The following is a 15,723-nucleotide window of genomic DNA, read 5'->3' on the forward strand; positions in this document are numbered from 1 at the left end:
TGGTCTTTTCAATTGAATCTCAATTACAATTGATTTGATTGCAAAGTTTTGACTAAATTCTATTGAATTGTATGAAACCAATAACATTTCTTCTCAATGAGCCATGGATAACTCTTTTGTTTTATGAGAGTGATGATCTCATTTGTTCTCTAGATGTCGAATTTTTATGTCAGGAGTCCCACAAACTCAAAGGTTCTTTGAAGAACAACCATACTCCAAATGATCATTTTAATAAACTCAAAATATCATCTCGAACACATACAAATAGTTTAACAACACATACCATTCATCCTATAGTGTAGAGTAGAGTGTTTAAGTGCTAGTTTTTGCTCTTCAACTAAAAAGAGTGGTAGTTATTCTGAAGAGAACAAAACATCTGAAAATTGGCGGGCCATGTGAAACAAAATAGAATATGATGCCAATTGAGACAATAATACTGATATATAGTCAGTCGTAAGAAGAGTGATAAAAGCTTTGTGAATCCTACCTAATCTAAGCAGGGCCGTTCGCTCCCACCAAAGGACAAATCTCTCTCCCGCACTCATCTCTGTTCATTGGTTCCTCCCAAAAAATATCAATCAAATCGGAATAAACTAAACGAACCCTCGAATATAAAGCTCCACCCTTTCTCTTTCTATCTCTCTCTCCATTGTTGACTGACTCTCTTCCCTCGTAAACATCGCTGTCTCTACGATGGCCTCTCTCTCAGGCCTCTACTCTTCTTCTCCATCTCTCAAACCTTCCAAAAACCTTTCCTTTAAAGCATTGCCGGCGCTATCCCGAGATTCCTTCTCTTTCCCACATACCTCCAAACCCACCAATCTACCGTTGACTCTCTCCTCGGCTCGCTCCGTGGCGCGCGACATTTCACATGCGGATTCGAAGAAAGAGCTTCTTAAGGATCCGGATGCGTTGTGGAAGCGATACCTCGATTGGTTTTATCAGCAGAAAGAGCTCGGGTTGTATCTGGATATTAGTCGGGTCGGATTCACCGATGAGTTTGTGGCCGAAATGGAGCCCCGGTTTCAGACTGCGTTTAAGGCTATGGAGGATCTTGAAAAAGGGTCTATAGCGAATCCGGATGAAGGAAGGATGGTTGGACATTACTGGCTTAGGAACTCCAAGCTCGCACCTAAGCCTACTTTAAAGACCTTGATCGAGAACACACTTGATTCTATCTGCGCTTTCTCCGACGATATAATCTCTGGAAAGGTCAGTTTTTGATCCCACCTTGTTTGGCATTTTGATCATTTTGGAAAATGATAGCTCTCTGCAGAGTGTCTTACTTAGATCACCTTTTGAATTTTGTTTGGAAAGTTGATATTTTGGCGTCAATCAATCGCATTTCTGATACTGGAAAGATTGTTCTATGCAGAGTCTTACTTAGTTCACCTTTTTGAATCTTGTTTGTTTGCTATCCCCCACTCAATTTTGTTTGTACATTGCAGATAAAGCCACCATCTTCTCCTGAGGGTCGTTTTACTCAGATACTTTCTGTTGGCATTGGTGGGTCGGCTCTTGGACCTCAATTTGTCGCTGAGGCCTTGGCTCCTGATAACCCTCCCTTGAAGGTATCACGTACTCTTCTAATTGCAATCAACATTACATTCCCTTGCTGTTAACACTCTTGGCCATCCCTTTAACAAATGGGTGTTCTTTTATCTTTGCCTCGTAAAAGGATCTTATCTCCTAGGTTTTCCTGATTGAAAGAGTCTAATTTGTTGTCTTCTGTTTTCTGACTTTATGTTCTTCCTTTGGCTGTTGACAGATAAGATTCATTGACAACACCGACCCTGCTGGAATCGATCATCAGATCGCACAACTTGGGCCAGAGCTTGCCTCGACTTTAGTAATTGTCATCTCAAAGGTGTGTCTTATATTCAGTTGTGTTTATATGATGGTTGGTCCTGATATTGGCGAGCATGATTAAGTTTCTTACGTATTCCCAGAGTGGAGGTACTCCTGAAACTAGAAATGGACTATTGGAAGTGCAGAAAGCATTCCGTGAAGCTGGTCTGAATTTCGCAAAACAGGTGTTAATCTCAGGTTTTTGTTTCCGCTTTTTGCTGAAATCCATGTCTCTACGAACATGGGAAGAATGCTGTATTATAATGGCCAAACTGGTTTACACGACTGGAAGTAATCTGAGAAAAGTGGACTAATTATTTCATCTCATTAACGACAAAAAAAACTGGCTTCTCATGGATCATAAGACAGTAGACACCTTCGGATGTATTGGATATAATTTAGCTTCAACTTCTGCCCAACTGTAGTTCCTCAGCAGCAATTTCCCGCTGTATGCTTATGCAGGGTGTTGCAATAACCCAAGAAAACTCATTGCTGGATAATACGGCAAGAATTGAAGGTTGGCTAGCTAGATTTCCTATGTACGACTGGGTGGGTGGAAGAACATCAATAATGTCTGCAGTTGGTCTGCTTCCAGCAGCACTACAGGTAATTGGTACATAAACTTAAACTTTGTATGACCATTCGTTGCTTTTATTTATACTAAAGCATTGTCATCGTATAGGGGATTAATGTTAGGGAGATGCTTACTGGTGCTGCTTTAATGGATGAGGCTACTAGGACAACTTCGGTAAGTCGTACTTATTGCAGCTTGTGTTGAAGATGAGTTTACTTACCAGGGTTTCAGTAAAATGTCATATCATACGGTTGGGTTTCCTGACTCATACACTTTAGATAGTCTCTACCATGACTCATTCTAGCCTGTAAATTTCTTTCTTCTTTCAGATCAAGAATAACCCTGCAGCGCTCTTAGCTATGTGTTGGTACTGGGCTTCCAATGGCGTTGGTTCCAAGGTGTTTTTCCTCAACTTTTTCGAGAGTTCTAAGACTATCAAGGAGATTGAGTTCTTATTGACCTTTTTACTCTTTTTTTGCTTTCTTTTACAGGATATGGTTGTCCTTCCTTACAAGGATAGCTTATTACTGTTTAGTCGGTATCTGCAGCAGCTGGTCATGGAATCGCTAGGAAAGGAGTTTGATCTTGACGGTAACACTGTAAGCATACTCTTCAATTTTCTCCGCAGTACCCCAAATCAAAGTTCATGAGCATGTACTGAGAACTGAGAAGTGTAAATTGGTCTTACAATTAATGCCCACTCTTATAAATCAGAAGACCTTGGTTACTTAATTACTTGTGCACATGATTGAGTTCAGTTTGTTACCGCTCCTCCTTCATGGTAGAATTGAAAACTGTGTACTGTTTCCTCAACCCTGTTATTACGAGTGTGATTCCAAGGAGCGGTTATTTGAATTTGCAGGTTAATCAAGGGCTAACTGTGTATGGAAATAAGGGGAGCACAGATCAGCACGCGTGAGTTTCCTTTATTCATATTGTTTTACTATTGAGAGACATAGCAAGCTCTTTATGCAACAGTATTTAATTTTTATTTTATTTTATTAGCTACATTCAACAGCTGAGAGATGGTGTGCACAATTTCTTTGCAACCTTCATAGAAGTGTTACGGGACAGACCTCCAGGTCACGATTGGGAGCTTGAGCCAGGTGTCACTTGTGGAGACTACCTCTTTGGGATGCTACAGGTCTGATCTATGAATCTCGTTTCGCACAACTTAGTCAGAGATAATATTCACTCTTTATGATGCTACAGCTCTGATTTATGATGCTACAGGTCTGATTTTTCCCGCTGATAAGCTGGTTTGAATTTGTCCAGGGAACTAGATCTGCTTTATATGCAAACGGTAGAGAATCCATCAGTGTTACTATCGAGGAAGTGACACCAAGATCTGTTGGGGCTCTTATAGCTCTTTATGAAAGAGCTGTTGGATTATATGCCTCAATTGTGAACATAAATGCTTACCACCAACCCGGTAGAGATATTCCGCCCATATCGGGAAACCGATGTTCTGTAATTGCCTAATTGATATTTGTTTACTGAATCTGAATAAAAAACGATTTCAGGTGTGGAAGCAGGGAAAAAGGCAGCAGCAGAAGTTCTGGCCCTGCAAAAGCGGGTATTGTCAGTTCTTAATGAAGCCACGTAAGAATCAGACCAAGTCCGCTTCTCTGTCAAATCTTGTCAAGACTCAAGAGAGACCACTTATATACTAATCATTCTTTCTGTGCCTGCAGTTGTAAAGATCCGGTAGAGCCATTGACACTGGAAGAGATAGCTGATCGTTGCCATGCTCCTGAGGAAGTAACGTGAAGTTAATTTATTTATTTTCATTTGTAACTTTCGAGTGCACGTATCAAGAAGTCTTTATCTTTGAATTTGCAGATAGAAATGATATACAAGATCATAGCGCACATGTCTGCAAATGACAGAGTTCTGATAGCTGAAGGAAACTGTGGATCGCCACGAAGTATCAAAGTGTATCTGGGCGAATGCAATGTGGATGACCTGTACGCATAAGAAACCCAACACTTTCTCAAAACTCCAAACACTCATTCTCTCCATTCCTTATTTATTTCTGCCATGTCTATGATTTTGAAAAAGAAAAAGATTGCAATAAGAGCCAGGAAACACTTGTGTACTTGTCTTGAAATAAAGATAATTTCAGAATGTTGCAAATGTTGATTGTAATGATAACATTGGTGAGGATTCATCAATCAATCAGGCTCATGTGAAACAACAAACAATGATCTCAACACTCTTCTGCTTGTTTTTTGGTTAGGTGTTCTTTTGTTGCATCTCTATAAACAAAGAAAAGCTTAAGCAAATCAGCAGGTTAGGGATGCTCAACAACTTCCTACCATGTGGTTAGATAGTATTAGTATTGCAACTCAAGCAATAAAATCTACTTCTGAATTTTCTTAGTAAACCCCGTTCAGATCTAACAAAGATAACACTAAACATTTAAGTAAACTTTATAAACTAAAAGCTCATAATTTTCCATAATAACTTTCACTTGCCACTTTCGAAATTCGAATGGAATATGTTGACAAAAAATGGTAGATCCACCGTAAGAAAACAAGACACAAGTCGAGTCGATTGTCCCCACCACCACCTATTTAGTAGCCTACCATAACAACAAAAAAATTATAACGTTACAAACTCCTTTTTCCAATTTTCAAAACCATTTATAAATTAGAAGATGTTGAATCGCTTTTCCACGTCATCACTACCCGTTATGCCACAGCTCCTATCAAGCTGGTGCGCGTACTAAACGACACCGTATTTGAGAGGTCTTACCAACTAGATTGCTTTTCCTCTCTACCCTTTCCCAAATTTGAATTCCCAATTTTTTCAAAATTAAAAAAGAGAATTAAAAGTAAATTTAAAATAAAGGCAAAAATATCAAAAAAAAAAACAAAGAAAAATCATTTTGAAGTGCACACAGATTTCAATCGTCTCTCTCTCTCTCTCTGAGAAAGCTTTCTGATTAAGCTTTCGTCGTCTCCTCCATTGCAAAATCTAGCTCGATCTGTGAAGGTTTCTCTAAGTTCTTCGAAAATCTCTTCTAAAGCAAGACTTCATTAGCTCAATTTAGCAATTTCCTTCACCTCCATTAACTCACACTGTGCTTCTATTTCAACTCCACATTTCACAATGATCCCCAACGGAGAATTGAGATTGCCAGCTCCCAAGGTCCGTGATGGCCGCGTGTCTCCCCCAGCTCCTATTCCGGTCACCAGAACCCTCGTGGCCGATACTGACGCCACTTCCGATGACGACGATATGAGTACAAATTCCGAGGATGTCTCTCTCGATTCGTCTCCCGAGAACAGTAGAGTGTCCAGTGCCGTTGGTCGCAGCTACGGAAGAAATTCTTCTTATTATACATACTCCGAGGTGAGCTCATCAAGAGAGACTTTGGTCGGTGCACGCGAACAGACGGGACCTAGATTTGATGGTGATACGGAGGAGGATGAATCCACCGATTCAGCTTCTAGCTCGCAATTTTCTCCGCCGCCGGCAGCTGGGAGGATTAATGGCGGCGTACCTCAGGTGGAACAAACTCACTTCCCTAAGACGGACGGGCGAGCAACTGTCGAGAAGGTTTGAACCTTAACCTTTTGTGTTAATATCTCTGATATTAGAAACAGTTTAGTGCGATGGATGATTTTAGGCGTTCGTAGAGCTAGGATGACCAATAAAATGACTGATATGGAAAGATATGCAATCGCGTTTTGTTCTCATCTGTTTTGATTGTGGTTTGAAGATTTTGATTTTGTGATCATCTAATCATAACAATGTCGAGATATGGGATTGTGCTTTAGCTGATGCCCTAGTTCTCTATGTAAATCCAGAAAAGAGCTGCTTTTCTTCTTTCAGTTTTACATGTGTTTGTATTCCCTTGTAACATGGTGGAACAGCGAGGATGTCTACAGGATTTGTTTCTTTATTGATCTTCTAAAAGCTCTAGTTCATATTGCAGGAGTTTGATGAGACGTTTCCTTCTGAAGAAGTAAGCGATATTCCCAGTGCCCCTCCATTTTCCGGGGCAGCAGAGGAATCTGAAGAAATTAAACCAGCAACTTCAAGCGTTCAAGTTTCAGAAGTCAAAACAGAAGATTGTGTAGAAAGTAGAAAGACTGGCCACTTTACTAGGTATTCTATTTTTAGCTCTTTAAATGAAATGAGTTCTCATTTTTGGTAAACCAATTTCAGTTTTTGCTTCTGTTCCTATTAGACCTAGTGCAGCTTCTGAGTCATCTGGGGCACCTGATCAACATCCAGCTCGGCTTCCAACTTTTCATGCAAGGTAGTTCTGATCTAATTAGTTTATTCACTGCTTCCCAAACTGGATATAGACATATAGAAAACCTAGTGTTATCTTCAATCAGTGTAGTATACAAGTTGGATTCTTAATCACTCTGCCACTTTTTTTAATGAATCCTGATATAGTTCTCGTGGGCCATGGCATGCCGTGGTTTCCTATGATGCATGTGTACGACTTTGTCTGCATGCATGGTCAACGGGTTGCATGGAGGCTCCCATGTTTTTGGAAAATGAGTGTGCTCTTCTACGAGAAGCATTTGGGTGAGTTTCTTATATCCCCTTTCTTAGTTATCATATGTATTCCTTAAATTTCTCTGTATTATTGCCGTGAATATATTTATTTTATTTCTTTATGCAAACTGAAGTTGAAGGATAGTTTTTGTCCACATGCCTCTAAAAAATTACTGAATAACAGTTTTGTATTTGGGTTAATACTGACTAACAGGTTGCAGCAACTCCTTTTGCAATCGGAGGAGGAGCTTCTGGCAAAGCGATCTTCACAAGCTCCGCACGAAGGAGTTGCACCAAAATCCAAGAAAAACATTGGCAAAATGAAGGTGCAAGGTAAACTTGAGTTCTGTGTTTCATTTAATACCTGGCTACCCCTCATATAATCAATAGTCATAAAATATATGTGTCGGCTTTTGCAGTACGACGTGTTAAAACAGTTATGGATGGTCCAACTGGCTGTAGTATATCATCTTTAAAGCCATCGTTGATAAAGTTTGAGAAAATCCGGATTCACTTTTCCAATATGTCAACACGCTTATTTTCTGGATGGCGGGCTCTAAGGAAGATCCATGTCCGTGTACCAGCCAATGGTTCTTCTCTTCCTCGTCAAAGTCTGGCATATGTACATGCCAGTACACAGTACTTAAAACAAGTTTCTGGTCTCCTGAAAACTGGTGTCACAAGTCTACGTAATAATTCAACGTCTTATGATGTTGTACAAGGTATGTATAAGTTATTAACTACTTGCCTCTTCGGGGAGAATTAACTCTGCTTAACATCTGAGTTTTAAAATAATAATATGACACTTATATGTATTTATATAAGTGTCTGTGGGCAAATTTAGAAAGAAATTGTATTTCCATGTTTCCCAGTTCACTACACTCTATTTTGCACAATAACTTTTATAAGATCGATTGACCTGTTCGGTTTTGTCACTCAGAAACATACTCGTGTAAGTTAAAATTGAAAAGCTTAGCTGAAGATGACGCCATTATGATGCAACCCGGATCTGGTGAAAGCCATGTTTTGTATGTTCCTATTTTCCCAACTCTTGTTTTCACTCTCTCAAATCTACTTGGAGTAGCTTTCCCTTTTGATTTTTGTGATGTGTGACAAAGTATATGGAATTTCAACAGCTTTCCTGATAGTCATGGAGATGATCTGATCGTTGAGATCCTTGATCCAATGGGGAAGGATTTTGGGCGTGTGCTTGTGCAACTAGCTAATATTTCTGAAGATTCGGTAAGTCATTTTACTTGCCTTTTTTATATGTTAGTACGTTTCAAATGATTCTAATGAAGAAACCATACAGGCTGAGAAACTTCGCTGGTGGTCTGTTTTTCGTGAGCCAGAACATCAACATGTGGGAAAACTCCAGCTCTATATTGACTATTCAGCAAGTTTTGATGATAACAGCCATTTGAAGGTGTGTTAACTACCTATCACTCATTATATTTGGTACCTTTGGTGATCTCTTTTTTGCTTTGCTCTCTATAAGTGGATTGGCGTTTCTTTTTAGTATACTATGAGACACTCCAGCAGTCCATTTCCTTTAGCAACTTTAAAACTTTATCTCGTACAACAATAGCCTCTTCTATTGGTCATAGTAACTAGATTGTTTGAACCTGAAAATATTATCTTACAATAGTTGTTAATGTTGGACTTATTATTAGAAATTTTACTAAAAGATGGACCTTTATGGCTTTCAAAGAGCTCATGCACGTATATTCAGCTCCTCTCACATTCAATTCTTTCAATTCTAAGTTCTTTGATTGAAACAAGATTTCTATTCTACCCTTTGAAGATTGTGTCTCTGAACACAGACAAAACTCATTGTATTGTGTTTAGAAAATGTTTGTGTATTGATTTTCTAATTCATCTTCCCTTTAGTGTGCTTCTGTTGCGGAAACAGTCGCATATGACCTAGTCCTGGAAGTGGCCTTGAAAATGCAGCGGTTTCAGCAAAGAAACTTGTTGTTATATGGTTCATGGAAATGGCTTTTGGAAGAATTTGCCACCTACTATGGGATTTCAGATGTCTACACCAAGCTCAGGTATACAGTACTCATTTTTTTTAATTCTCATCATTTGAGGGATATGCTATAACTCCATTTTCTCTATCTTTCTTGTATTGTTGCTTATAGATACTTGTCCTATGTAATGGATGTCGCTACACCGACTTCCGACTGTCTCCATTTGGTACATGACTTGTTAACACCTGTCATCATGAAGGGAAATGGCAAGAGCGCCTTGAGTCATCAAGAGGTACAAATGCATTTATCGATTATTAATTTTTCTGTGCGGGTTTCTGTTTTGTGTGGGTTTCGTAGTTATGTGATTCTTGTCTCACATTTAGCGACAGATAGGATACGACCCTAAAGTTAGCTTGTATACGTTGATCATAGTACTTCACTCAGAGAACCACATTAGAATACAATGGTGAATAACAGAGTTAGACTTCACGCAGTTGCTCACATGGCAATTTTAAGCATCAGACAGTACCTCATATCACCCAAGTTAATCCTGTTTGTTGTTGGTTTTTTTTCTTGTGAAAGCATAATAGTACTTTCTGCTTATGGAGCTCTACTTTTTATTTTTGCTTCAACAGAATCGGATCTTGAATGAAATCAAGGACCAGATCGAGCAGATTCTGAAGCTGGTCTTTGAGAACTACAAATCTCTTGACGAGTCATCATTTTCTGGAATGATTGATGTGGTCAGTTCTGCATCAGGGGTTCCAGCGCCAGCACTCACTCCTGCTGTGAAATTGTACACGCTTCTGCACGATGTCTTATCACCCGAGGATCAGACTAATCTTTGTCATTATTTTCAGGTATATCATACAGCCTCTCAATTGCCTTACCTTACTCTTGAGTCTTGATCAGTCATTTTTTCTCATCTATCTGGTATCAATGCATTTATAGGCAGCAGCAAAGAAGAGATCTAGAAGGCACATGGGTGAGACAGATGAGTTTGTTGCAAACAATAGCGAGCCCAATTTTTGGGATACGTCTGCAATGTCGGCTGCTTACCAGAAAATGACAATGGCCTGCAAGAATGTAAAGAATGAGATCTACACTGATATTGAGATCCAAAATGAAGATATACTTCCCAGGTTAGTATACAAGTGAAAAATAGTTATGTTCAACTATTATTCTGTTCAATTATTCCAAATAATTTATATAAGAGATAACTGAATGCTACTCTTGTCCAAAATATGCAACGTCAAGTAGATCTTCAACCAAAATATTATTTGCTGACCAACCAACCCTAGTCAACTGTAGTGGATACTGTTTGTGGGTTGTGTTGGTGACAAGCTCTAAAGTTTCAAAGTAGTGGCCATATTATTTTCATCTTACAATAGACAGACTCGTGAACTTATTAGCTAGATGGCCAAATTCTTTTCAGAAATTTGGTAGCAACTTCTTTTCCTTCCCTTAGCTTCTCTTTCAATCTATGGTTATACGTAGTTAACATCACCCATACTATTGCCCTTATGTGTTATCTACTATCTGTGAACCACTATTGTGTCATTATGGTATCAAATTTATGTGATTGAGATGTTTAGATGTGTGACTGTACCTAAGGCTCTTGTTGCATCTTCCTGCAGCTGTTGATACCCCGTGTTTCTTATATTGTTTTATGCAGCTTTCTTGACCTTCCAAACCTGTCAGCGTCTATATATAGCACTGATCTCTGTAATAGACTTCGAGCATTCCTCGTTGCATGTCCGCCCTCTGGCCCTTCACCAACAGTTGCAGAGCTTGTGATTGCTACTGCAGACTTTCAACGTGATCTTTCCAGCTGGAACATTAGGTAGGTCGTTTAGATTATTTGGTTTGTTGATTGTCTGTTATATTTTTGACTGGTATCATATTTCAATTTACAGTCCTATCCAAGGCGGTGTTGATGCAAAAGAGTTGTTTCATCTATATATCATGATTTGGATTCAAGATAAACGCCTTTCATTACTTGAGTCCTGCAAACTTGATAAGGTATGTATACTGAAATTTCCGTTTGTTTTTCTTCAGATATATTTTTTTAATATATTTTCCCTTGCTCTCTGTTCTTCTCAGCATATGTCGCATCATTAAAACTGACTTCGTTGTATCATTACAAAACCTGTCATTCAAGCAGGTTAAATGGTCTGGAGTCAGGACACAGCATTCAACAACTCCATTTGTTGATGAAATGTACAAGAGGCTGAACGAAACCATTCAAGACTATCAAGTTATCATTTCCAGATGGCCAGAATATATCTTTGTTCTGGAGAGTGTAAGTTTAGCTGTTCCTTGATGCCTTTTGATTTTGATATTGGGATTGTGGAAATATTGCTTGTACATTCCATTGCAAGTTATCAGCGTACAACTTAATTTAATTTATGGTGTGAATTTGGAATGAAAAGGCTGACATTGATTGTGTTTCATTTAGGCCATTGCTGATGTTGAAAAAGCAACTGTGGAAGCTCTGGAGAAGCAGTATGCAGATGTCTTATCACCTCTCAAAGAAAACTTGGCTCCAAAAAAACTAAGCTTCAAGTATGTCCAAAAACTGACCAAAAGATCTGTGATTCCATATATAGTCCCGGATGAGGTGAGCATAACTTTCCTGCATTTTTTCCCTTAACTTCTATCAGAAAATAGATTTGTTTTCCTGAGAAGTTTCTGTATCTGTTTGGTGCAGCTTGGCATTCTATTAAACTCCATGAAGAGGATGCTTGATGTTCTACGGCCTAATATAGAGGCTAAATTTAAAGCATGGTCTTCATGCATTCCTGATGGTGGGAATGCAGCTCCTGGTGATCGTCTTTCTGAGGTGACAGTGATGCTCAGAGCCAAGTTCCGTAGTTACCTTCAGGCTGTGGTCGAAAAGCTTGTAGAAAATGTGAGTTTCCCTTAACTCTTTTATTTCCTAGCTATTCCTATGTTATAGGGCTGGAATCTTATAAAAGAAATAAGCTGATCAAAATATGTAGTCAACAGCAAAAGTAAGAATGATTTGTAGTGCATTCCTATTGCCATTTCTGCTGTTTTGGTGTTTCTTGTGTAACGTTTGTCCATGTTTTGTTATCTTGTTGGGTTTAGCATGTTTTGAGACCTTCCCCTTCATTATATGCTTGTGTTGTAATCGGTTATTTTGTTTATTTTCAGAGCAAGCTACAAAAGACGACAATGTTGAAGAAGATTCTTCAGGACTCTAAAGAAAGTGTTGGAGAATCAGACATCAGAAGCAAAATGAATAACCTCAAGGAGCAGCTCACCAACACAGTGAATCATCTACACTCGGTTTGTGAGACGCATGTCTTCATCGCATTGTCTCGAGGATATTGGGATCGTATGGGGCAGGTAACTATTTTTAATGGCCTCTCCTGTCCTGACTTTTTGTTTTGCGGTGTTGGAGAGCTAATTATTCTCGTGTGCTGTGATAGATCGTTTTAAGCTTTTTGGAGAACAGGAAAGAGAATAGAGCTTGGTACAAGGGTTCTAGAGTTGCTGTCTCGGTAAGTCCCAATAAAAAACTGCTCTTACTTAGATTGTATGAGTCACCTGATCTTACATGGAATGATGCGTATTTTCAGATATTAGACGATACATTTGCAGCACAGATGCAACAGCTGCTTGGCAACTCGTTAAGAGAGCAAGACCTGGAGCCTCCTAGATCGATCATGGAGGTTCGGTCGATTCTTTGCAAGGACACTGCAGATAATAAAGCCAAGTCGTTCTACTACTGAGCATCTTAACAGCTAAAAATGCTTGAAAGATTTCAGATCTCATTTGCTCGTCTGCTTGAAGCTGCAAGTATTTTTACTGGGTGGAGCAAATCGACGAAACCTTGAGAAAGCTTTAGATGTATAATAAAGTACAATGGTTACCACATCTTTCTTTAGTGCTAATGAATGTCAATATATTACAACAAGACTGGCATCACATTTGATACGAATTGTGATAAGAGTAACAACACGTGGAAGTCAAAGTTTACTACAAAACTCTTTATTAAATTTAACGTGACAGAGTATTAACTTCATCTGATAAATCTTTGGCAAAGCTGATAAGAATAGATCTCTCTCAAAGCTGATAAATCGTTTGTTACTTGATGTTTGAACTGAACAATTACATATGAAGCATTTACGCTCTCAATAGGGTGTATCGATCAAACGGAAACCTTGCAATGTAGAGACGTTTTATTCTCCTTGATAAAGTCGAGATTTTCATGTCCCACTAGAACCTTCTCTATAACAAGATAATATCCTGCGTCAGCAGTTCTCAGATCGCTTCAATGTTGGTTATCACGTCGTCTACCTGATCAACCTTAACAGGGGTGTTTTCACCAACCTACAAGAGAGAGACTGCAAAGACTGGATAACATTTTTTGTATCTTCATTGCAAAGTTAGAGTGTTCTCAAAACTGGTGAAGTTAGTGTATCTTTTGATGTATCTATCTCCAGAGTTACCGATCGAAGCTTTTGATGGTGGAAAACTGGTGAAAAGCGGTCTAGACGGTCGCCTAGGCCCCACTTAGGGCTAGACGCTCAGGTGATGCCTAGACGACCGTTTCGGCCGCCCAAAATTGCATAAGTTTTGGTTCAGTATAGTAATATCTAGTGGTAATTATAAGTATATCATATGTTTTCAAAAACATCAAAATTAACTTAAAAATTGCTAAATTAACTACAACTATCATAATTATTAAAAAAATAAACAAAAATGAAGAAACTATATTGACAAAAAAATCAAGTAAAAATAAGCAAAACATAACCAAAAACTTCAATTTTTTGTAATATATTATTAGATAAGAATTACATATTAAATAAATATATTTTATATAATTAATTGGATGCTCATAACTTAATTGACATGTAAATTTGTTTGTGTCTAAAACTTTCATTTTTATATCAACCACTTTGATAAATGGAACATTCTTTAAATATATATATATATATTTAGAATTACTAATTTGAATAATTTCTTTACAAAAATATTTTTACAATATTAGTTATCAATTGTGTATAATTTCCTCAACTATATCTATACTATTAATTGGGAAGCATTGGATAATAAATAACCTTATGAAGTGTAAAGAATTACAAAAAATGCCATTGGGATAATTACAATCAAAGAGTAAATGAAAAAAAATCGTTGAAGGGCAAAATCATAATTTAAAAGCAAAATACCCATGGATCTTGGGCGAGTGGATCGGATAAACACGCGGATTCTGGGCTTATTTGGCGGATCGACACGCGGATCATGGACCCGACCCGGACTGTTGGAATATGGCATTTTGGGACAATCAAGCGGATCCTGTGAGTCTGTGACAATCAATTTTGGTTAAGATTTGGCAATGTTGTTATTAGATATTTCTTGCAATATACTAAAAATTATTTCGAAACCAAAAATGACATATATCATTTAAGATATACCCAAAACAAACGTATCCCTTTAATTTCGAATATAAAATAAGGATAGATAGTAAACGTAACAAGATTTAGTTTCAAAAATCTCCAAATTTGATGGTTGTTTTCGATATGATACGAATTCGGATAATATATTTACCAAAAAAAAACAACAACTAAATATTCATAACCTAAATAATCAAGTATATACCTTAAATCTTTGTACAAAACGTTTTGATTAATTATGAAGAGGAAGAAGATTTTTTATGGTGTCTATTGGAAATTGATTTTCTGCTTAATACTGCATAAGAGAAGAGAAAACGTCTAGAAAGTCCCTATCTCTCAAACGAAAAGCTCAAAAAGTGAAGGTGAAGAGAGTGAGAAGAAGAAGATGGCTAATACCATCATGATTAAGCAAGAAGAAGAAGAAAAGAAGTGTTCGATGAAGAAGAGGAGCTACGGGGAGAGAAAACGTGTTGTTAGCCCCTTAACAAGAAAAAGGTTTTTGGGCCAATATGCAAAATAGGCCCAACATAAATATACATAAAAATATACTCCGTTTCGGTTTAGTTGTCGTTTTAGCATTTAAATTTTGTTTCATAATAGTTGTCGTTTTAGGTTTTCAATGCAAATGTTTGGTGAAAATTCCAGTTTTATCCCTACTGTTTTAATGTTTTGGCCAATGAATTTTTTTATAAAATATATTAATAAAGGGTAAAACAAAAAATTTAATGCTTTTCTTAATTTGTATGAAAAAACCTTAAACGACAACTAAAACGAAACGGAGGGAGTATTAAAAAAAACAAAAAAAAAACATAAAACTATACAATATATATTTCCATTTCCAAAAGTATAAAATTACAGACTTAGGATTTATCTTTTACTATAAGATATATTTATAAAATTTTAGTAATATTATAAAACACAAATAAAACATTTACGGGTCGTGTAGTAAAATGAGAAACATATCGAATAACGAGATAAGTATTACAAAATATAAATACTCGATACTCGACCCTTATCTAACGGCCACAAGTAATAGAATCACAATATCTTTTACCCGACCCTAAGATCACGACTACCCTTTTCTTGAGACGGGTACAAATCGGGCAACAGATTGAATACATGTAACGGGTATCTAGCCTTAAATGCTATATACGTATAAAAATTCAAATACAAATAAAACTCCGCACGTATGTGCGGGTCCGGATCTAGTAAGTATACTAAATAAGGACCCATCCGATGGACAGGTTTATTTTTTTTAAAATTAAAATCAAATTTAACAAAAAATTAATTAACAACGTTGTAAGTAGAATTTTTTTTTCAAAAGTAAAAACAATATTTACTTTTTCATTGTGGCATTGTTTCTTTAACCACTAAAATTATTAATTCA

General features: G+C 37.5%; 4 protein-coding genes across 5 annotated transcripts; 2 read left to right on the forward strand and 2 right to left on the reverse strand.

The window, feature by feature from the left end:
* Nucleotides 1–484: 484 nt before the first annotated feature.
* On the forward strand, nt 485–4,623 carry LOC9305781 (glucose-6-phosphate isomerase 1, chloroplastic). The gene is made up of 14 exons (XM_002867609.2): nt 485–1,212; nt 1,449–1,571; nt 1,769–1,867; nt 1,950–2,033; nt 2,311–2,454; nt 2,531–2,596; nt 2,752–2,820; nt 2,914–3,021; nt 3,285–3,337; nt 3,428–3,566; nt 3,698–3,854; nt 3,946–4,024; nt 4,117–4,183; nt 4,265–4,623. The coding sequence occupies exons 1-14, from the start codon at nt 694–696 to the stop codon at nt 4,397–4,399; spliced, it is 1,842 nt and encodes a 613-aa protein (XP_002867655.1). The 5' UTR covers nt 485–693; the 3' UTR covers nt 4,400–4,623.
* Nucleotides 4,624–5,276: 653 nt separating this feature from the next.
* LOC9303728 lies at nt 5,277–12,973 on the forward strand. Of its 2 annotated transcripts, none has more exons than XM_021017577.1 (21): nt 5,277–5,986; nt 6,366–6,538; nt 6,621–6,692; nt 6,836–6,970; nt 7,155–7,273; nt 7,360–7,662; nt 7,881–7,968; nt 8,077–8,182; nt 8,253–8,366; nt 8,831–8,994; nt 9,085–9,205; nt 9,549–9,773; nt 9,865–10,055; nt 10,589–10,756; nt 10,830–10,935; nt 11,075–11,215; nt 11,372–11,533; nt 11,624–11,824; nt 12,091–12,285; nt 12,369–12,440; nt 12,519–12,973. In XM_021017577.1, the coding sequence occupies exons 1-21, from the start codon at nt 5,537–5,539 to the stop codon at nt 12,669–12,671; spliced, it is 3,459 nt and encodes a 1,152-aa protein (XP_020873236.1). In that variant the 5' UTR covers nt 5,277–5,536; the 3' UTR covers nt 12,672–12,973. The 2 variants fall into 2 exon arrangements, with proteins under 2 accessions (XP_020873236.1, XP_020873237.1); XM_021017578.1 differs by having other exon boundaries at nt 5,308–5,986; nt 11,078–11,215; nt 12,519–12,938.
* On the reverse strand, nt 12,676–12,817 carry LOC110226161 (the record flags this gene model as incomplete). The annotated part of the gene is given in 2 exon segments (XM_021016834.1): nt 12,676–12,744; nt 12,746–12,817. Coding segments are annotated over 2 exon segments (141 nt in total), but the record flags the coding sequence as incomplete, so codon positions are not given.
* LOC110226162 lies at nt 12,895–14,217 on the reverse strand. Its single transcript, XM_021016840.1, is given in 4 exon segments — nt 12,895–13,111; nt 13,114–13,209; nt 13,212–13,295; nt 14,112–14,217. Coding segments are annotated over 4 exon segments (489 nt in total). The 3' UTR covers nt 12,895–12,908.
* Nucleotides 14,218–15,723: the final 1,506 nt, after the last annotated feature.

The sequence above is a fragment of the Arabidopsis lyrata genome (assembly GCF_000004255.2).
Source record: "Arabidopsis lyrata subsp. lyrata unplaced genomic scaffold ARALYscaffold_7, whole genome shotgun sequence".
NCBI classification, from domain to species: domain Eukaryota; kingdom Viridiplantae; phylum Streptophyta; class Magnoliopsida; order Brassicales; family Brassicaceae; genus Arabidopsis; species Arabidopsis lyrata.